This window comes from Lagenorhynchus albirostris, chromosome 15 (genome assembly GCF_949774975.1).
Source record: "Lagenorhynchus albirostris chromosome 15, mLagAlb1.1, whole genome shotgun sequence".
Classification (NCBI taxonomy): Eukaryota; Metazoa; Chordata; class Mammalia; order Artiodactyla; family Delphinidae; genus Lagenorhynchus; species Lagenorhynchus albirostris.
The window spans coordinates 71,882,236-71,904,103 of NC_083109.1; the positions used below are offsets into that span (position 1 = coordinate 71,882,236).

The following is a 21,868-nucleotide window of genomic DNA, read 5'->3' on the forward strand; positions in this document are numbered from 1 at the left end:
TCGCTGGTCTCCAAGGTTGAGAAAGGAGCAAAGGGGTAGAATAGCTCCCTCAGGGCAGACTGGCACCCCCAGACTCCCCCTGAAGAAGGAACCTCTGTGGATGAGACCCATTTTTCTCTCCTCCTGGCAAAGGGCAGAGGAGAGAGTAGGTTCTGGGAGGCGAGAGGCAGCTCCAGACTGGAGCCCTTCCAGGAGGAGTCACCTTGGGGACCACCTTCACCCTTGGGAGCCCTCATGCTCTGGTTCCTCCCAGATCCATCCAGAAGGGTTAGAGAGAGGCGAACCCTAGGCTTGGGGTGAGGGTAGGAGGGGCCACACAGGTGGGCAAGACCTCAGGGGTGTGTGTGTGTGTATGCATATTTGGGGGACTGCATTTAGACCCACTGCTTAGACTTCTGAGTCCTGACTCAACATGGAAGGAAGTTTGACGTCTGAACACGGACTCCCACCACCCTCCCTTACTCCCTAACTGACGTTGGCTCTGGCCCCAGCTGCTCTGTACCTCTCCCAACTAATGATATCCCCATGGAACCAAATCCTAAAGGGCCTTCAGCACCCAATGGGGGTCTCATTTTAGGAGGGATGCGTGATGGAGTCCGTTTGGGAGCCCAGGAGTGAGGAATCAGCAGGTTTCTCACCTCCAACCAAAAAGGTGGTAACAGCAGCCACAGGCAAGAGGTGAAATACTGAGTAACCAGTACAACATGGGCATCGACCAAGTGTAATGTTCCCGCTGAGCATCAAAACGGGTATCACATATCCTCACATATAAGATGCCATTGATTGTAAAACACACATACTATTACTCAAAAAGAAAATTGTCAAACCAGTGCTTTCTTATCACTTACAATTTCTATTTTATACTTGTTGAAAGAGTTCTTTTCCACATAGATCGTTATCATGTTCGATCTACAAGCCACAGGCACAGGCCACACGGCTACGTGACAACCAATGCCTGGCTGACAGTGACCATTAGACCCCCTTGACTACACCATTTGTTCCCACACACCAAATATGACTTCAGTGTGTGTGGGGAAAAAAGTGCTTCTTAGAACAGATGAATGATGGTAATTTCTTTTTTTTTTTTAATAACTTTATTTATTTTATTTATTTATTTTTGGCTACTTTGGTTCTTTCTTGCTGTGCGCGGCTTTCTCTAGTTGCGGCGAGCGGGGGCTACTCTTTGTTGCGCTGCGCGGGCTTCTAATTGCAGTGCCTTCTATTGCTGTGGAGCACGGGCTCTAGGCCCACGGGCTTCAGTAGTTGTGGCACGTGGGCTCAGTAGTTGTGGCTCGCAGGCTCTAGAGCACAGGCTCAGTAGTTGTGGCGCACGGGCTTAGTTGCCCCGTGGCATGTGGGACCAGGACTCAAACCTGTGTCCCCTGCGTTGGCAGGTGGATTCTTAACCACTGTGCCACCAGGGAAGCCCAATAATGGTAATTTCTAACATTTACTAAGCACTTACTCTGTGTTAATTATCATCCAAAGAAATCCATAAAGTTGGCTAGACCCATTTTACAGATTAGGAAACTGAGGTGAGCAGAGGTGAAGTCAGTCCTTCGAGGTCCCACAAGCAGTACATGACAGAGTGGGACTTTAGCCCAGGCTAACTTGAGAGTGTTCTGTTGGCCACTGGACTTAAAGAAGTGAAATCGTGAGAGTTGCATGAAACCGTGTTATCCCACTGCCAGTGTAGCCTCCTTGGCTTCAGGAGCGGCGGGCGTAGGGCACTGGAGTGGCCCCTTCAGCAAACAGCTTGAGGGAGAAATCGAGGGCCGGGGCAGCCTGGGTCAGCATCCCCAAAGAGATGACATCGATATGGGGCCCACAGAACTGAGGGAGGCTGTCCAGCGTGATGCCCCCGCTCGCCTCCACGCCCACGTTCGGGAACCGGGCCTTCAGCGCCGCGGCCGTGGGGTGCAGCTCCTGTGGGACACAAGCCAGCGAGAGGTGAAAGCCCCCGCCCCAGCCCCTTCCCCTTCCCAGGAAGCAGACGCCGCCTCACCTCAGGCCTGAAGTTGTCCAGCAAGACGAGGTCTGCTCCTGCCTCGGCGGCCTCCGCAGCCTCCTGCAGGCTGCTGCACTCGACCTCCACCTTCAGGGAGAAGTCGGCCGCCTGCCGGGCCCCGCTCACCGCCTGTCAGGTGGCAAGGGTGAGAGTGAGAACGGGTGGCAGCCAGCCCTGGGCAAGTGAGCTGGGACTGGCATTCGAGAGGCTCCAGATGGGTAACGAGCTTGGGGTTAATGAGGAAACCAGGCATCGAAATGGCTTCTCGCATATTAGGTGAAACCACGTGAAATTACCACTTTTGTGGGTTAAGAAAATGGCCAAATCCAGCACTATTTGGCATTTGGACCTGAGTTCAATTGACTCAGAACATTAAGACTGGAAAGGGTCTTCAAGAACATTTTCATAGACGGGAAACAGGTCCAGGGAGCCAGAGTGACCTGCCCAACACTGGGTTCCCAGTAGTTCGTTCTTTTCCCTTGAATATCATACCAACCAGCAGAAGAACGCTGGTGAAGAAGCAAGTCCAACCGTTCATTTTACAGATGGAACCACTGAGGGGTCAAGGAGTCTTGCATGCCCCAACTCCCAGGCCATCACTATTTGCCAGGGAGTGGTTGGGTGTCCCTGGTAGAGGGGAAGGGCAATGCTGGCGGGGTGGCTGGAGCAGGGCCAGGGCAGGGGCTCAGCTGGACAGACAGACACCTTTTCCACACCACCAGCTGCCACGACGTGGTTGTCCTTCACCATCACCAGCCCTCCCAAGTCGTAGCGGTGGGAGGCGGCCCCGCCCACTAGGAGCCCATACTTCTCCACCAGCCGGAAGCCTGGCGTCGTCTTCCTCGTGCCTGCCACGTGCCCGGCCCAGCCGGTCCCCCTGGCGGTCTCCACAGCAGCAGCGGCAGCGCTGGCAACTCCACTGCAGCGGGCCAACATATTAAGGGCCACCCGCTCCCCCAGCAGCAGGTAGTGGGCAGGGCCCCGGACCTCAGCCACCTTGGCCACAGGCACCAGTTTTGATCCCTCAGGGAGGAACCAGGAGACCTGGCAGTTGACTTGGGCAAAGATGGCATCAAAGAAGGGCCTCCCAGCCAGCACTCCGGGGGACTTGGCCCACAGCACCGCCTGTGAGGAGGCTGCCCTCGTGACCAAGGCCATGTGGTTGAGGCCTGGGCAGTCCTCTCGAAGCCAGCTTTCTGCCAAGGTGGCTAGAGTGGCAGGGGGCAGCAGGAGTGCCAGGCCTAGGAGGGAAAAAAAGAGAGCAGTGTTACATTTTGGCTGCCTTTCTGGTAGTCAGGGGTGATTGTCAGAATACCTAACAACAGGCTGAATTGGGCACTAGCCAATCAGGGTGAAGACCTGGGGGTTCCAGGAGAGGGGCTGAGGCACTGGGTGGGCCTTGTGAGCTGAACAAGGTTGTCAGTTGACCAAATAAAAATATAGGACACCTAGTTAAATTTAAATTTCTGACAAACATCAAAGCTTTTTTAGTATAAATATATTCTAGGCTATATTTAGAACATACTTATTCTTAAAATTATCTGTCAGTTATCTGAAATTCAAATTTAACCGAGTGCCCTGTAATTTATCTGGTAAACCTAGTGCTAGACCAACAGCTGTTCACCAGTGGAAGAGAAATGCAGCCACCTAAAAGCCACTCTGGGCTTCCCTGATGGCGCAGTGGTTAAGAATCTGCCTGCCAATGCAGGAGACATGGGTTCGAGCCCTGGTCCGGGAAGATCCCACATGCTGTGGGGCAACTAAGCCCGTGCGCCACAACTACTGAGCCTGAGCTCTAGAGCCCACGAGCCATAACTACTGAGCCCATGCGCCACAACTACTGAACCTGCGCGCCTAGAGCGCATGCTCCACAACAAAAGAAGCCACTGCAATGAGAAGCCTGCGCACTACAACGAAGAGTAGCCCCCGCTCGCCACATCTAGAGAAAGCCCGCGCACAGCAAGGAAGACCCGACGCAGACAATACATACATACATATATACATAAATAAATAAAATTTATTTTAAAACGAATAAAAAATAAATTTAAAAAGCCACTCTTGACTTTCCGTCTGCCTTGCATAGAAGGATCGGTTATTTACTAGCTGAAGCCCCCAGGAGAATGTAAGCTGTGTGTCTTTCCCATCCCTGCCTTCTCTATAGCACCAAGAATTTTAAAGCTGGAAGTTCAGCTTTTTACAGATGTGGAAACTGAGGACCAGAGAAGAAAGGCAAGTCAGCTGAGGTCGCACAGCATATTGACAGCAGAGTGAGACTGGCCAGGCCTTGTGGCCATGGCCATCTGTTCCTCCACCTTTGCCCCCTAGCTTGAAAACCTCTCCTTCACCTGATGTTTAAAAAAACTGTCACCTCTCTAGAGATGGGGTTGTATAAGGAGGTAAGAGCACGGGGAAATTGGGTTTGAGCCCCTGCTCTGCGAGACAGAGCTTCAGGAGTGTGGGTGAGCCCTTTGCCTGTAAAATAAGTGTTAAGGACAAGGTGGTCTCTGAGGTCCTTCCCGCCGGCGTGCCACGTTGATGGCCGCTGCCTCTGTTGAAATGAATGGGGTGAACGCAGAGGCCGAGCTCAGGCGCAGTGCAACATCGCCATCTGTCGGCCAAGATAAGACCTGCAGCCTCGTGGGCGGTGCCATAGGTGGGCTTCGCTGCCCGGGGGAGGGGTAGACAATTCGATAGCATGTGAAGGGGTATTATTTAGTTTAGTTTTGTTTCCCCCACTTTTGCTCCAAGCTGAAGTTAAGGCCAGACATTCTGGCTTGCTCTACTCGCAGAAGGAGGGCCCTTCTTGTCCAGCCCTTCTTCCCCAAAGACAAGAGCCTGTCCCCCACCAGCAGCCACAGACCTCAGGTATCGCACCTGACCGTCCTCCCCAAAGTTCCCGCCCACAGCTGCCCCACGTGGCTTTCATTCTCACTCAGAGCCAGCTGTGGGCCAGATGCTAAGAACAAAGTCGGTGATAGGGAGAAAAATATAGTCCCTGCCTCCACCGTTCGCGGTCCTGCCAGGCAAAAGGCCAGTGAACGAACAGCGGAGATGGATGCAAAGGCCCCCACGCCATTCAGACCAGGTGCCGTGATGTTTGCTTTTTTTTAAAAATTTTTATTGGAGTATATTTGATTCACATGTTGTGTGAGTTTCAGGTGTACAGCAAAGTGAATCAGTTATACATATACATATATCCACTTTTTTTTTTAGATTCACTGTTTGCTTTTAAAGTGAATTTGAATCCTTGGACTGGTGAGTATTGGATAAACAAACTGTGATGCACTGTGATGTATACAATGGAATTCTACTCGGCAATAAAAAAAAAAGGAACCAACTACTGATATACCCAATAGGCACACATCTCAAATGTATTATTCTATGAAGCCAGATTCAAAAGGTGACATGCTATTTGTGTCCATCTATATGACTATATTCTGGAAAAGGAAAAAAAAAAAGATAGCAACAGAGAACAGGCCAGTGGCTGCCTGGGGAGGGGGGAGCGGAGGGGCTGGCCGCAAAGGGGGCAGCACCAAGTTTTGGGATGTGATTGAACTAGTCTAGATCTTGTCTGTGATGGTGGCTATAACACTGATGCATTTGTCAAGACTCATAGAGCTTTACACAGAAAAGGGTGAATTTTACTGTCTGTGGTTATACCTATTAAACCTGACTTTAAAATCAAACCATAAAAAAAGGAAATTTAAGCGCATCACTCTCCTGCTTAAAGCCTCACTTTCATTGTATTAGCGCCAGCTCTCTTGACTTCTTTCCATTTTTCGTTGATTCTTTGGACAAATCCTTGTTGAGCACCTGCTCTGTGCCAGGTCTTCATTGCTAGGTGACAGAGAGAGCAGCTCTTTCTCTTAGCTTTCAGGCCTTCGCTTATGCTGTTCCAAGGCTGAGCCTTCTCCTAGAAGTCCCTTTCCTCACCCTCACCCCAAACTGCCCCTTCACCTCTCACTCAACTTCAGACCTTCTCTTAGATATCACTTCCTCAGCCGGGTGCTCTCACAGACCTCCTAAATCAGGTCACATGCTCACCCAGCTCCTTGTTCATCCCCCAATGTCATCCTCTGCTGGTGTTTTCTGTCTGGGGCCAAAATGTCCACTGAGTTGTCTGCTGTATCCCAAGTGCCTAGCACGCTGACCCAGACAAAGACAAATGTCCTGCTTGTATAGGTCAACAGTCAAATATTGGCAATTTCATATTGTTTAGTTTAATACTAAGTGTTTGATGATAGTTCTCTGAGCAGAGAGGACGCACTGTGGAATCACAGCCCAGACTCCGAGGCCACTTGGCCTGGGTTCCAATACTGCTTCTGTCACTTTTAGCTAAGTGATCTTGGGCAAGAGACTCAACCTATCGGGATAGGTTGTCCCAACTGTAACGGGGATAACACTGATCACCTCATAGGCTTCTTATGAAAATTAAGGGAGTTAATATTTGCAAAGCCTTCAGGAACATTGTAGGTGTGTTTGCTGGTGAGATGACTGAAGTATTTACCAAGAGTCGTGGGAGCAAAGAGGAAGAAATGACTAAATGTCCCTGGGGAAGGGGGAAGTTTTAGTGGCCTTGAAGGATGAGTAATGTTTGCCAGGCAGGGGTGGGGGGGGTGGGGAGGAGGGAGGGCAAGACATTTCAGACTGAAACAGCACGTGTTCAAGGTTCAAAAGCAAGAAAATAGAGCGAGGAGGTGACGGGGTGCTGAGTAGGATTCATGGGAGAAATGTCTCGGGCCTGAGGCCAGAGTGAAAAAGGGACTAAACCAATTACCTGAGGAATTTGGACAGAGCCCGGGAGCCATCACAGAATTTTAAATGAGGGAATGCTATGATTATGATTTTGTTCTAGAAAGGTCACTTCAGCCACCAAATGGAGATGGGCTGGGAGACAAAAGGAGGCTGGGGCGGTTGGCCAGACAGAAAGATGAAGGCTCGAATTGGGGCAGTAACCAAAGGAAGAGCAAGCCGGGGCAAATGGGAGAGTTTTTTCTAAGGTAGAATCTACTGGACTTGGCAGCTAATACGACGTAGAAGCCTGGGGTTTCCATCCTGGGTAGCTGAAAACTGACATAAGGAATTGTTCAGGGTAGGCTGGTGAGGAGGAGGGGTTTGGCAGCAATCAGCAACCCTCACAGGCTGCGCCCCAGTGATGGCCAGTCGACGGCACCTCAGCTCCCTGACGCTCTCTCGTTTGGAACTCACCACAGAGGCTCATTCCCATTTTACAGGTACACAAACTGGATCTCCGGGTGGGTCGGAGCGTATGACAGAGCGGCAGAGCTGGGGAAAAAGAATGACTTTGGGGGAATTTCCCAGAGGTCCAGTGGTTAGGACTCCACGCTTCCACTGCCAGGGGCGCGGGTTCGATCCCTGGTCGGGAAACTAAGATCCTGCAAGCCACGCAGTATGGCCAATAAATAAATAAATAAACAGAATGCCTTTGGTCTTGCAGATGTTAAGGTCGAGATGCCATCAGGAAACGTGGATGGCTGTGCACAGAGGACAGGTAGAAGAATGTTCTGGAGTTCAGAGGAGATTTGGGGGTGAGGAATGGAGAAATTGGAGCCACCAGCGTGTGCAGATGGTCACTGGTAAGATCACCAGGGCAGGGTGAAAGAGGAGGGCTGTGGGAAACGCCAGGATTTGAATGTCACACAGAGGCGTGGCTGTCAAAAACAGAAGTCCCACCGGGAGGGAGTGGATGTCTGGAAGGAGAAGAGGGTTGCAAGTAGGGTGTGAGCAGAAGCAAAGCAGAAGAAAGGCTGAGAGAAAAAAAAGAAGAAGAAGAAGAAAGAAGGCTGAAAGTAGGCATTGCACTTAGCCCCTGGGAGGGCTTTGCCAGGGCAGTCTTAATGCCTTGTGGTAGGGGCAGAAGCCACATTGTCATGGTCAAGGAACAGACAGGAGGTGAGGAAGTGGGGGAGGGGTATGGACAGCTGGGGGAGGGGTATGGACAGCTCCTCTCCGCAGAAGTCGAGAAAGTCGAGAAAGCAGGGGTCCCCCGCCTGGGCTGCACGTTGGAATCACCTGCGGAGCTTTTTGAACTCTGCTGCTCGGGTGTATTCCAGATCAACTGAATCAGAATCTTTCCGGGGTGGTTCCCATGCATCCAGGTTTTGGAAATGCTCCACCTGGGATTCAGATGCACAGAAAGGTTAACAACCGATGCTCACACAAGACCATATGTTGTATCCCTCCGTTTACAAGAAACATCCAGAAAAGGCAAATTAAGAGAGACAGACATCAGAATAGTGGTGGTCTGGGGCTGGAAATTAAATGACGTGGGATCTTACTGGGGTGATGGAAATGGTCTATGATGATGGTGGCATAAACTCAGTAAATTTACTAAAAAGCTTTGAATTGTCCACTTGAACAAACGAACAAGAACCAATGCTCTGCCAAAAGGCAGGAAACTATTTTGCAACCCTAGTAACCCAGTGAATCCAGGTATTGGATCAAAAGCCAACATCAGAAGAAAGACAACCAGATACTAGGCGCATCCCCCGACCTATGCAATAATCTTGCCAAAACAGCTGAACCGGAGTCAGATCAGACTTCTAGACGCAACCACCAATTACAAGAAAACCAGAAGACAGAGGAACATGTTAAACTATACCACGGGGATACAACCATAGGACACTCTCCAGAAGATAACCTAATTTCTTCAACACATACATTGCAAGGAAAACAAAAGATTAAAAGAGTCGAAAATGCATACTAACCAGCGGCAGAGCTGGGGAAAAACTAATGTATGGATCTTATTTGGATACTACTTCAAACAAACAAATTGAAACCAAATTAGAACTTTTATGAAACAACTGAAAATCTGAATGCCGACTGGGTATTTGGTAACATTAAGGAAATTTTTTTTGAAGTGGGTTATGGTTGTGATAAAAAGAAAAGTCCTGGGCCTTCCCTGGTGGCACGGTGGTTAAGAATCTGCTTGCCGATGCAGGGGACATGGATTCGAGCCCTGGCCCGGGAAGATTCCACATGCCGCGGAGCAACTAAGCCCGTGAGCCACAACTACTGAGCCTGTGCTCTAGAGCCCACGAGCCACAACTACGGAGCCCACGTGCCACAACTACTGAAGCCCGAGCGCCTAACACCCGTGCTACACAACAAAGAGAAGCCACCACAATGAGAAGCCCGCGTACTGCAACGAACTGTAGCCCCAGCTCGCGGCAACTAGAGAAAGCCTGCGCGCAACAACGAAGACCCAACTCAGCCAAAAATGAAATAAATAAAAATTAAATTAAAATTTTTTAAAAAGACCCAATGCAGCCAATAATTAATTAATTAATTAATTTTTTAAAGTCCTTATCTTTTAAAAATAATAAAAAATATTAAAATACTGAGATGTTTATGTATGAAGAGACTTGACAGCTGGTTTTACTTTAAGGTAATCTTGGAAGGTAGAAATTAGAAAGGGTGTGGGGACATCCCTGACAGTCCAGTGGTTAAGAATCCATGCTTCCACTTCAGGGGGCACAGGTTCGATCCCTGGTTGAGGAACTAAGATCCCGCATGCCGTGTGGCGCAGCCAAAAAAAAAAGAAAAGGAAAAAAAAAAGGTATGGATGGGACTGGCTTGGCCAAAACTTGGTGGTTGTTGAAGCTGGATGATGGGTACGTGAGGATTCAGCATACTTTTCTGTCTATTTTTGTGTATGTTTGAAATTCTCTAGAATAAAAAAGTAAAATAAATAGGTAAATAAGAAAAGGAGAGAGAGGGTCCTCACTTAAGATAGGGTGAAGGAAAGTTTTTTGTTTTGTTTTTTTCAGCCACACCGCATACCATGCGGGATCTTAGTTCCTTGAAAAGGGATCGAACCCACGCCCCCTGCATTGGAAACATGGAGTCTTAACCACTGGACCACCAGGGAAGTCCCAAGGAAGGTTTTTTTAGGATGAATAGAGCAGTGATTCTCCACCTTGACGACACAATGGAATTATCTGGAGAGCCTTGCCAAATGCAATGTCTGGGTCCCACCCACAGAGATTCTGATATAACTGGTCTGGAATGTGGTAATTCAATTCTAATTTGTCGCAGAGTTGAGAGCTTCTGAACCGCAGGAAGAGAACAATAGCTACCATACACTGGTGCCTACCAGATGCCGGGCACTTGCTATATATACAATGTCACAAATCCTACCTGTCCTTCTTCATGGTAAAGGCCATTTGTAGGCAGAGAACCTAGGCTCAGAAATGCAAAGGGAAATTACCTAAAGAGCAGAGCTAGAACATGGGAATTCCCTGGCCGTCCAGTGGACTCTGTGCTTTCCCTGCAGGAGGCACGGGTTCGATCCCTGGTTGGGGAACTGAGATCCCACAGGCCATGCAGCGAGGCAAAAAAACAAACAAACAAACCATTCAAAACATTAAAGAAAAAGAGAAAAGAAAATGATTGACGTGGACCCTGGTCTTCCCTGTCCACACACAGAAGGTGGTTTTAGAACCACACAGCCTTCACCCACGGGTTACTCTCTTGCCCACTTAGGCAAGATCAGCTGTTCTGATCGCCTATTGTAAATGCAGAATGTTCGTGAAAAATAAATACATCTGGTTTTCTTTAGGCCCCAACTCTCTCGTGCATTTCCAACAAAAGGGATTCCTGTGGGTAGCTTTGAAAATAAGGGCTCTCCTAATTAGCCACTGTCGCGAAAGGAACTGCAGAGAGGAGTGGGGCTGTTTTTGCAGCTGCCTGAGGAGAAGTGACTGCACAGAGGAAACAGCTGTAACGCCCTGTCCCCTTTTTATTCTTGCCGTTGTTATATGTAAATATTCTCTCAAGATGCCTGGACTTCAGAGATTACAGTGTTACCCTGTGGGGTATAACCTTGATCTCTCAAGGCAATCCTTTCTTAATGGGTTATTCCAGAATTTTATTAAAATTGGTGCCTCTGGGTCTTCCCTGGTGGTGCAGTGGTTGAGAGTCCGCCTGCCGATGCAGGGGACACGGGTTCGTGCCCCGGTCCGGGAAGATCCCATATGCTGCGGAGCGGCTGGGCCCATGAGCCATGGCCGCTGAGCCTGTGCTCCGCAACGGGAGAGGCCACAACAGTGAGAGGCCCGCATACCACAAAAAAAAAAAAAAAAAATTGGTGCCTCTGTTCTTGAGGGGATCCAAAGCATCTGGGGAAATTTCCTGCATTTGTCTCTTTACAAATAATGTAAAATGATATAGATATAGATAAACTGACTCTGGCAGAATATTTGAAGATTTTTTCCCCCACTGGCACTTGTGCCGTTCTTGTCTGGATTGTTGACTGACTTTTACTGTGTTTCTATATTGCCCTAACTGGCCAGTGGCTCTGTACCGGGAGAGACTGGGCCAGAATCAGAACTTCCATCCCTGCATCTTTCCTTCAGTCATTTAATAAACACTCATTCATGCCTTTGATGGACGGGCACAAAGTCAGGGTCTGCAAATGGACCTAAAACAAATTATCACAAGTGTTTGTTCTTAATTTGATGTGTAACCACGTGTAACCATGTGGCCTGTGCTTGCAACAACAGTGATGTTATACGAGGCTGACAAAGTGTTCCAGCTAAAACCAAGTAATGATTGTTTTCCCCAATTTACAGGAAAAAAAATTAAATAGATAGACGTCAGTTTTAAAGGTCTTGCCTTTATAAGTTTTTCTTAAAACTCTGGTGCTGGGCTTCCCTGGTGGCGCAGTGGTTGAGAGTCCGCCTGCCGATGCTGGAGACACGGGTTCGTGACCCGGTCCGGGAAGATCCCACATGCCGCGGAGCGGCTAGGCCCGTGAGCCATGGCCGCTGAGCCTGCGCGTCCGGAGCCTGTGCTCCGCAGCGGGAGAGGCCACAACAGTGAGAGGCCCGTGTACCGCAAAAAAAAAAAAAAAAAAAAAAAACAACTCTTATGCCTGCTACCACTTGTCTATAATAGAATCTGGAGTGACATCGTGTGTAATAATAATAACAGCTAACACTTTTATGGTCCTTCCCAAGCACTGTTCCCAGCATATTCTATATATTAACACATTTAATTCTCACAACAACCCTCATAAGGTAGGTACCATTATTATCTCCATTTTACAGATAAGGAAACTGAGGCACTGAAGAAGCAAGTAATTTGCCCAAAGTTCACACAGCTGGGAAGTGTGGAGGCAGGATCACAAGTCTAGGCAGGCTGGCCCCAGAGTCCCCTAATGTACCCAACCTCACCACACTGAGCACAAAATTATACTTAAAATTATTATATATTTATTATATCACTATTCACAGAGCTCTACAAGCCACACCCAAGAATCCAGGGCTCTGTCCCTGGTGTAGTAGGAGGAGCTTGGGTTGGGGGTTCAGAAACGCCTGGTTTAAATCTCAGCTCCATCACCTACATGCTGGGTGACCCTAGGCAATTTCCTAACCTCTCTGAGAGTCAGTTTCATGAGGAAGTCACAGGGCTACAACGAGGAGGGAATGGGCGATTCACATCAAGTGCCTGAGCAAATGCCCAGCCAGATGCCTTTGAACCCAGGTGTCTGACTCCCGGCAATTTTGTTCTCCCATCTATTTATTTGTTGATCCATTTGGCAAACACCAGAGGGAGACAGAGGCTGGTTAGCACCCCAGCTTCCAGATAAATGTTTTCCTTTTCCCCTTCTCTCCCTAGAGAGGAGAAATGACCTCCAAATAGAGCCAGATGCGATTGCCCGTCACACAAGTGGTAAAATGACCTATAGGGTTTCAGAGCAAGGAGAGATGACCTGTCGTTAAGCTACAAGAGCAGTAAGAGAAGACTCAGGAAGGTTGGCTCTGAGAATAGGCTGGCATTGGACAGGTGAGAGGAAGGCCCCCCCAAGCAGAGAGAATGGGAGAGACCAAAGGCCCAGCAGGGGGAGGCCTGGGGTATATGTCGGTGAAGTTGCACGTGGAAGGTAGCGAGAGAGAGGGCTGAGTGGTAGGACGGGGCCAGACTGAGCAGGCCCTGAACGATAGGAAACAGGTTCTCATTCAATAAGCAATGGAAAATCCGTAAGATTTTTGATCAGAAGTTACTTGATCAAAAATGCACTTGTGAGTTTAAATGTTTAAGTTGTGCCTAGCATTTTTGAAAGATGTAAGTTGCAAGGCTGTTGCAACAGCCTGGACCAGGAAGCAGTGAGTCCCGGTAAAATGTAAGGGCAGGGCATCTGTAAGGGGACCGCTCCCTGCACACCATGCCTCCGGACCTGGCCCCGCCCCCTCACACCTCGGCCCCCGCCCTGCCATCTGCTTCTGCCCCAACTCTGTCCTCGTCCCTCATTTGCCCTATGTCCCCAGCCTTTGCCTCACCCCCTGACTCGACTACTCCCTCCTGGTTTAATTCCCGCAGGTCAGTGATCCCAGAGCCGACACTTCTGGCCTGGCCCAGAGTTAAACATCAGTGTCATCGCATGCGTGAAGGCTGCCAGGCAGAGGAAGGCTCCATCAGAGGGAGGTGGGAACAGAAAGACGTGGAGGTAAATCCACAGGATGCAGCAACTGTCTGGATATTGAGGTTCAAGGGAGAGTGACCCTGAGGTTTCCAGTCCGAGTAGGAGGCTGGTGAGGCACGAATAGAAACGGAACTGGTGTAGGGGAGGACTTTGATTTTGACATGCCAGGGACATGTCCCCAAAATGGAACTGGAACCTGGGGCAGGCTCAGGACTGGAGAGGCAGACTGGAGTGATGGATGCGACTCCATCGTAACTGCTGAGTGATTTCTGTGCCAGGTGCTCGACGTGTATGATCTCATTTCATCCTCACCACAACCCAAGGGGAGACACTGCTTTCACTTGATCAATGAGGAAACCGAGGCACAGCGAGGCTAAGCCTCTTGTCTGAGGTCACACAACTAGCAGGTGGCAGGGATGGGACTTGAACCCAGGCTCCGACTCTGAGATCATTTCTAAACCAAGAAGTAGTCTGGACCCCCAAAAGCTGGTTCCACGGCCAAGCCAGAGGGGCTGGGTATGGGGCCAGCAGAAGCCCTAGACCAGGGGAGGAAGGTCAGAGCTGGGGAAGGAGAAGCCCAGGGAGGGGAATGTGAAACTGCAGGGAGCCCTCCATGCTCATGTCGTTTCCCGCCCGCCCGCATCCCCAACCTGGTGAGCAGGGAACTATTATTGTCATTTTGCAGATATTGCAATACAAGGAAGTGAGGCTCTGAGACATCAAGTGACTTGCTCAAGAACACACTGTCTGTTCCTGGTGGAGCTGGGATTCAAACAGGAGCCTTTTGACTCCAGAGCCTGGCGTGTATCATCCTGCATCCAGCCTCCTTCACAATGTCACTCCCCACATGCACAGGAATCACAGGGATCACAGGACTCAGGCTCCCTTCCCCCACCCCGAAGCGGATGGGACAGGACTTTGCCTCACTCCTCCAGAGCTGCTAGTGAGGGGCAAAGTCCAGAGCTGCTCCAGGTCCAGCCTCCCACTGCCCGGCCCCAGGAGTCCCCAGGAGACGTGGCCTACTCCAGGCCACCCCTGAATTTCCTGGGGCTCAAGCCCCTTTCTTCCCCAGAGCTCACTTGGGAACCTATCGTAGAAGGATAAAGAAGAGTGAGGAGAGGTCTTTGCAGGGCAGAAAGGAGTGCTTGGGTTCAGAGAGGTTGGAGGGAGATGGGGGAGGGGTAAGAGAGTAGTTAGAGACCAGCGAAGACTTGGGGAAGGTGGGGGATGGGGATGGAGATAAGATGGGATGGGTGATGGACAGGAGAGGGGCAGGTGGTGATGTAGGGATACAGGGGAGAGAGATCTGGGAGGCTTCTTTACCTTCAGGGTCCATGACAGCCTGGAGCTGGCCGACTGGTGTGCCCACAGCTCCGTCTAGTGTTTGGAGAGGCCGGAGACTGGGGGAGGGGGTGGGGCGGGAGGGGGAGAGGGAGGGGCCGGTCTGACCATCCCTGACCGGCCCTGCCCTGGTTCTCTGGGGCTCCCTCTGGCCTCCAGGACACTCAGTCATATAACTCAGAAGTCCTCTCCTCTCTGAGCCTCGGCCCTGTTCTCTCCACTCACCCAGCCTCCTTGACCCTGCCCCAGGGTGTGCTCCCTGTGATGGCTGGAGAGAGTTTTTGATGGTGCACTGGGGAAATCCTACTTCCCTTCTTTTTGATCTCAAATACTTCTTTACCTTTTTCTGCGCCTCCATTTCCTTAGCTGTAAAATGGGATAATACCAACCTCATGGCTTCAACTGAGAATCAAGCGAAAAAACTCTGCGGGTGACACAGAGTAGAAACTCAACAAAAAGCCACTTTCCTTTTCTTCCTTCTTCCCAAGGTACTTTAAGGGCCCTGAGCAGATCAGAGCCGGGCTTCTGAACAAGAAAACCAGGAAACTGCCAATTATTGTACTGTGACTTCAGGCAAGTTCCTGTCCCAGAAGTGCTGGGGACTCCAGTTCTTCATCAGAACCACTTGCTAAACTCTCTGGGACCACTGATTGCCAGACACTGGCCTCTTCCCAGCCTTCTCCCATTTCTGCCTCTGCAGCATGTGACCCTGCCAGGACTTGGACTTGGGTGAGGCAAGCAAGGGTCCTGGGGCACAAAACTGAAGAAGGCCTCACTCTCAAGCTCCATTTTACACCTTACTGCCTTGCTTGCCTCACTCTAGTCCAGGTCAGCTCCTGACAGCCCTTCTCCAAACTATTTCTCCCTTTTTCCCCCCCAGACATCATTTTCTCCTGGTTTCTCTCCTAAAGGCTCTTTTCTGTTTCCTGCAGGTCCTTCTTCCTACAGGCAGCCCTCAAACTGTGGTGTCCCCTCAGTGTGGCGGGACTGTTCCTCTTTTCCTCTTGGGCACAAGCTAAACTACATTTCCCAGCCTCCTTTGCATGGAGGCCGCCATGTGACTGAATTCTGTCCAATGGAATGTGAGCAAAAGTGATGCGTGTCGCTCTAGTCTTCCCATGATCCTCCCTGGGAATGACAGAGCCACAAGATGGAAGGAGTCTGGGTCCCTGAATGACCTCATGGAAGGTTACCCTCCAAATGCCAACATTAAATTGTTACATAAGCAAGGAAAAAGCTTCTCTTGAGTTCTCCCCCTGAGAATTGGGGGTTGTTTGTTACAGCACTTAGCCTGCCCTGACTAACACATGAAGCTTCTCTCCACAGCTCTCTCCTTTTCTCATTCTATACAGTTTATGCATTTATCCACCAATGCCGTTATTTAAATTGCTATCTAACATCAGATAACTCCTTAATCTATATCTCCAGCTCTGACTTCCCTTGCAACTTCCAGGCCTCTACTTCTAACACCCCTCATGGGGAGTTCCCTGGTTGTCGAGTGGCTAGGATTCAGTGTTTTCACTGCTGTGGCCCAGATTCAATCCCTGGTCGGGGAACTAAGATGCTGCAAAGTGCGTGGCGTGGCCAAAATATAAATAAATAAATAAATAAATAAATAAATAAATAAATACTCATGTTTTCCCCCCAAACTGCTCACCTCTTTGCATTTCCACATAGTGATGTCAGCATCTCCTCCATTTTCCAAGACAGAAACTTTAAGAGTCTAACCTCATTCTTCCCCCATCACCTCAACAGTCAATTAGTCTCTGAATAAATATATTTCAAACCTGACCTCTTCTTTCACCTTAGGCCAGACTCCCACTCTATCTAACTTGAACTAGACTAATGCTCCCGTCTCAGGTCCCACTGCCTCAGGCCATGCTCCTGGATGCCAGTTTCATTCAAAGGACAGATATGACCTTGCCATGGTTTACTTGAAAACCACTGTTTGCTCATTCATTAATCCGTTCACCTCTCCATTCAGTAAACACATATTAAGTAGACATGCCAGGCTCTGGCCTCTGAAGCCACAAAGATGACAGGTGGACTTGAAGGGGCTACAACCTAATGAATGGGGGACACCTTCACACGATTACAGTCCAGTTGTTTGTACTGTCACGCAAGGTGCTGTAAGAGTGGAGGAGAAATACGCTATCTGTTTGGGATGGAGGCAGCAAGGGCAGCTTCGCAAAGGCAGTGACATTTGAACTACTTCTTGATGGTTGAGAGGAGTGTGGCGGGAAGTCAAGATGTGTGTGTGGTGGGACAGGACGGGGGTGCGCAGGCTTCTGGAAGAGCGTGCGCAAACGCAGAAGTGAGCATGTGGCCCTTTCCATGGCCGGCAGCTTTGGGGATCCGGGGCATGGTCCAGCTAGGCTGTCCTGAAGTCACTAGCTGGGCAGGCAGATGCTAAGTACCCCAAGGGGCTAAGGCACACAGGCACCCATTGGCAGCTCCTTGCTGGGGACACGTAGATGGTCTCCAAAATACCCTGGGTTTTCTGATGGCTGATGGCTAATGACTCGACCCCCAACCTCCCCAGAACAGGAGCAGAAATACGGATGCAGAGGAAAATGAAATGTTTCAGAAATGAAATGTCCATAGAACCATGCTCGGAGGCCCTTTTCCTGTCTGCAAAAGTGAATTACATTAATAGACTTCTCAAGACCGTCCCCATCCAAATCCTTCTTCCATCTGGAGTTTGCAATGGATGACAAAGCTGTATTTGTAACCGTGATCTTAATGTGTACTTTTGAAAATAAAATAGAAACATGCATTTTAAAATATAAGATGAAGAATAATACACTGTATATGGTTGTGTGTGAGAGAAAATCCTGGGTTTTTTTTGTTTTGTTTTGTTTTGTTTGCGGTACGCGGGCCTCTCACTGCTGTGGCCTCTCCCATTGCGGAACACAGGCTCCGGACATGCAGGCTCAGTGGCCATGGCTCATGGGCCCAGCCGCTCCACGGCATGTGGGATCTTCCCGGACCGGGGCACGAACCCGCGTCCCCTGCATCGGCAGGCGGACTTTCAACCACTGCGCCACCAGGGAAGCCTGAGAATCCTGTTATTTAAGAAACTAGAATGTGCTGGTAGTTTCGCAAAAGAAGAAAAATGTTATTTTACTGTCAGGACAAAATTAGTATTTTCAATATTTTATTATTTATTTATTTTGGCCGGGGTGAGGGGGGGTGTGCAGGTCCGATCCCTGGTTGGGGAACTAAGACCCCTTGTGCCTGTGTGGCACGTCCAAGAAAGAAATAGAAAAGGCGCCCAGGTTTGCGTGGTGAAGGCTGGATTTCCACCCCAGCTAGCCCAGGCGTGGGTGGCAGAACTCCGGGCGGATCTGTGGCCCCTTTCCGCCGCTTCTCTCCTCATCCCTCTTCCACACCCCCATGAACTGACCCACCTGGGGGCCCTTCCCCAGCCTCTGGTGTCCCCTCCAATCCAAACCACCTGGCAGTCACGCTCTCATGGAGTCCCGTGGCCTCTCCTTTTGTAGGTCAATGTGTCTGCTCTCATCCACTGCTCCTCTGACTCAACAACTTCCTCTTTGCAAATTTCCTCTTTGCCCTGGGGAAATACCAACGGCCTCTGGTCCATGCGGTGCCCTGGGTTCTGGCCTGGGCTGGTCTCAGAGACAGCACAGTTGGGTCTTGTCCCCTCCTCTCCATCCCAGAGCCACAGGGATGCCCCTGGTTCTGGAGGCCTGTCACAGCTCACTCTCTCACTGACCCTCCTTGTAGAATGGAAGAGGGGATACAGACAAACACATTAAACTTGTAACAGCATCAGCATGACCTGGGACTCTCGTGTGTGCGGGGGGATGGGGGGTGGGGGGAGTGGTGGGGGGCTTTGAGGAAGGGACATAGCGGCTGAGCTGAAGAACCACACTTGGTCACACATGCAGTCTTTCTGTCAGGCCCTGCCACAGACGGAATTAAATCTTCCACCTCCACCCCATCGGAGCAAAGACGAGGGTGCCTATGTTCTCAGCACCTCCTGAGGGCGGCATCTCCTCAGCCTCTGCAGCCCTTCCTGCCCCCTCCCTCACCCAGCTGTACTCGCCACTGCCCTTCACAAGCGTCACCAAGTCCTCGCCTCTTGCACACAAACTACATGCATGAGTGGACCCACGCAGGTGCCGAGGCTTCTAAGAACTACATCTGCACAGAAGCTCTTCTCACCTCTGCTCTTGGGAGGAGAAACAGCTGAAGCCTCTGGCTGCCTCGATCCAGAGTCGGGGGAGAATGTGGTGGCTGGGACCGTGAGCCAGCCTAGGGTCCAGGGGCCGTCTCAGACGCACCTGAGACCACTGCTGGGTGACACCACCCAGCCCATGCTCCAGGCTGGCCTAGCACAGAGCACTGGGGCCTGGAGTTAAAGGCAGTTCATGGGCTCAGCCGGTGGGACTGTCCTAATCCATGGGGCCAAATGTACTTTCCAGAGTAATCCTAAGGTGGGGGTTTGCTGGGTTGCCATTTCCTCTTCTTCCCAGACTCTGGTATTCCTGGGGAATCCTCTGAGAAATCGTAAGTTTGGCCTTTATGGAGACTCAACAGCTGGTTTCAAGGACAGAAATGTGGAGAAAATGTGATGGGGAGAAGCAGGGGTTGATGAGGAGAGTTCGTTCATTCAATCTACAAGGGTTCAGTGGGTGTCAGCCCTGACCTGCGCGCTGGGTGTGGGTGCTGCGTGGGCTGCTGGCTAGAAGAGCTGAATGAGGATTCAGGGTGAAGATGCTGGGTGAAAATCCAAAGGGTGCTGGGTGAAAATGCTGGGTGATGATGAGGCTGGATGTGATGACAGGAGGGAAGGTGATGAAAGCGGGAACGATTCTGAGCTCCAGTCTTATTATTCTCAAACGTTAAGGGGCCTCCACATCTCTCTCTTCTGGCCCATCAGAAGTAAAGGTCTCCGCAGCCTCATCCTTGCTGCCCACCAGTGGCTCTTCCTCCCCCTTTAGGCTGGGGGCTGGCCCAGGCTTTAGCTCCTCCAGCGCCATGGAGCCCTGGCGAGACTTCCGTCTACCAAAGAAAGTGGTAAGTGTGGGCCGCTGGCCAGACCCCTCCCCCTGGGGGACCCCAGAGTCATTGTTACCCCCAGACGCTCCCTCTGTTATTGTCGCGGCCTCCTCGTGAGACACCTGGGCTACCCCAGCCCAGGCATTTGCCACCCCGTTGTGTTTTCCACTCCTGCTTAGGGTCAGTACTCCTGTCTTCCGCTTCTGCCTCCGGTGCCACAGCAGGAGTAGTGCCATGAGGAAAATGACCACCAGCAGGGCCACAAGCACAGCTACCAGCAACGTGCCATTTGTCTCCCAACCTGAATTTGGGGAGGACCTACTGCTTATGTTTGTGGAGGACGTTGGGCTGGATATTTTTACTCCAAAGGTGGGGGAGCCACTGGTCCCCAGGGGGGTCTTCAGAGACGTAGTTGCCATGGTGACAGGAAGTCCACTGGTCTCCTTGGAGGTCTTTAGAGAGCTAGTTTCCATGATGGTCACATTGGAGGCCTTCAGAGAGCTAATTGCTGTGGTGATAGGGGGTCCACTGGTCCCATCAGAGGTCTCCAGAGAGCTAGTAGCTGTGGTGACAGGGGGTCCACTGGTCCCACTGGAGGTCTCCAGAGGGCTAGTTGCCATGGTTTCACCAGTCGTAGTGTGGAATCCTGCAGATTTCACTACTGGGACAGCAGGTATACTGGTTGCATTAGAGATTTCCAGGGGCATTGATAATGTTTGGGCCGACTCTTTCTGGGAGATTATTGACTCATTTACAGGAGGGCCCCTGCTGGCAGCAATGGAAGTCCCAGGAGAGGAAACCTCATTGGCTGTATAGGGAGTTGAGGAAGGCGGGAAGATCTTGTGCTCAGTGCTGTCATCTGTCTTAGGGACCTCGGTTGTTGCAAAATTAGATGTCATTGAGTTGAATTTTGTGGTCTCATAGATATTTGAGACCAAAGAAGCAGAGGACGCTGTGGGTTCCAACTCCTGCAAAGTAATTGTGCCGTCCGGAGACTCTGAGCTCGTGTTTTGGGCCCAGACGCTCCCAAAGAGGAGGAGAAGCAGGATCATTTCCAAAGCAATAGGCATGAGCAGGAGTTGGGACCTGAGGGTGGGGAAGTTGAAGAAATAGAATACATAAGGAGCTGGGGGTGGGGGGCAGGACCTAGCCAGGCCCTCCCTCCTGCCCACTTCCCTGCCAAATGCCGGGCCCAACTCTGCGGTTCAACGGCTTTTTCCACCCTTGCTTTTAGTAGTATCAGAAGTAACAAGACGCTGGCAGCTCCCCCATCGAATCTACCCCATAGGCCCCCTTGGGCGTTGGCAGCCCCGGCTCCAGCAACAGCCACCCCCTCCTGGCCTGCGCTGACCCCATTCAGCCCCAATGGCTCCTCGTCCTCTTTTCCCATTATCTATCAAGGTCTTCTCAAGCCAGAGGCACATTCCCAGGTCCACTGAAGCCCCTGCCCCACCAGGTCACACCACTTACCAGCTCAGTGGATAAGGGCACAGGGCTGGGACCAGGCTGCTCCAACTCCTGAAGCTGGGGCAAGACTGGTGGAGGGGCCTCAAGGGGAAAGGAAGTGGCCCTGGCTCCACCCACCCCAGCATCCTGCCCCACCCGCCCTGCTCCTACATTGCCGTGTGATGAGAGAGGCATCACTCACTCTTTCAGGGTCTGAGATGATGACAGGGGCTCTGGGGTCTCAGCTGAAGCAGGTGGGGATGGTGGGCGGGGTCTGGAATGGGGATTCCCGGGTCTCCTCTGGAAAATGGGATGGCAAGCCGTGAAGCTGGGAGAGGGATATGTGTCAGAGCAGGGGTGGTGGAAATGCATGCTTGAGAACCAGGGGGTGCGGAGGAGGAGATGGGAGGGGAAGGTGGTTTCCTTTGCCTTTGTGGTCCCTGAGCTGTTAGGCCAGTACCCAAGGCTAACACTTCTTCTGCCCCAAGAGCTCCCAGGAAGTACCAGGGCAAGAGGAAGCCCTCGACTCTGGCTGGGGCAGTGGAAGGCTTTGCAGGCTGTGTGAAATCCCTGGTGGGCTCTTGACTTCTCAAGAAGCTTGC

General features: G+C 50.8%; 2 protein-coding genes across 2 annotated transcripts; both read right to left on the minus strand.

Annotated features, from left to right (window-relative positions):
* Nucleotides 1-1,707: 1,707 nt before the first annotated feature.
* QPRT (quinolinate phosphoribosyltransferase) lies at nt 1,708-14,845 on the minus strand. Its single transcript, XM_060124333.1, has 4 exons — nt 14,778-14,845; nt 2,714-3,249; nt 2,006-2,137; nt 1,708-1,926 (listed from the first exon to the last, which is right to left on the minus strand). The coding sequence occupies exons 1-4, from the start codon at nt 14,788-14,790 to the stop codon at nt 1,708-1,710; spliced, it is 900 nt and encodes a 299-aa protein (XP_059980316.1). The 5' UTR covers nt 14,791-14,845.
* A 3,967-nt stretch (nt 14,846-18,812) lies between these two features.
* SPN (sialophorin) lies at nt 18,813-21,412 on the minus strand. Its single transcript, XM_060123784.1, has 2 exons — nt 21,291-21,412; nt 18,813-20,906 (listed from the first exon to the last, which is right to left on the minus strand). Exons 1-2 carry the CDS (start codon nt 21,410-21,412, stop codon nt 19,664-19,666), a joined length of 1,365 nt encoding a protein of 454 aa, XP_059979767.1. The 3' UTR covers nt 18,813-19,663.
* Between the last annotated feature and the right edge of the window lie 456 nt (nt 21,413-21,868).

Excerpts from the sequence above, each read along its gene's own strand:
- QPRT (XM_060124333.1), bottom strand. Across the intron at positions 2,138-2,713 it reads CAGCTGGTGGTGTGGAAAAG|GCGGTGAGCGGGGCCCGGCA; the intron begins GTGTCTGTCTGT and ends GCCACCTGACAG. Across the intron at positions 1,927-2,005 it reads TGGACAACTTCAGGCCTGAG|GAGCTGCACCCCACGGCCGC; the intron begins GTGAGGCGGCGT and ends TGTGTCCCACAG.
- SPN (XM_060123784.1), bottom strand. The coding sequence starts at position 21,412 with ATGCTGGGGTGGGTGGAGCCAGGGCCACTTCCTTTCCCCTTGAGGCCC. Across the intron at positions 20,907-21,290 it reads TGCCCTTATCCACTGAGCTG|GTCCCAACTCCTGCTCATGC; the intron begins GTAAGTGGTGTG and ends CCCCACCCTCAG.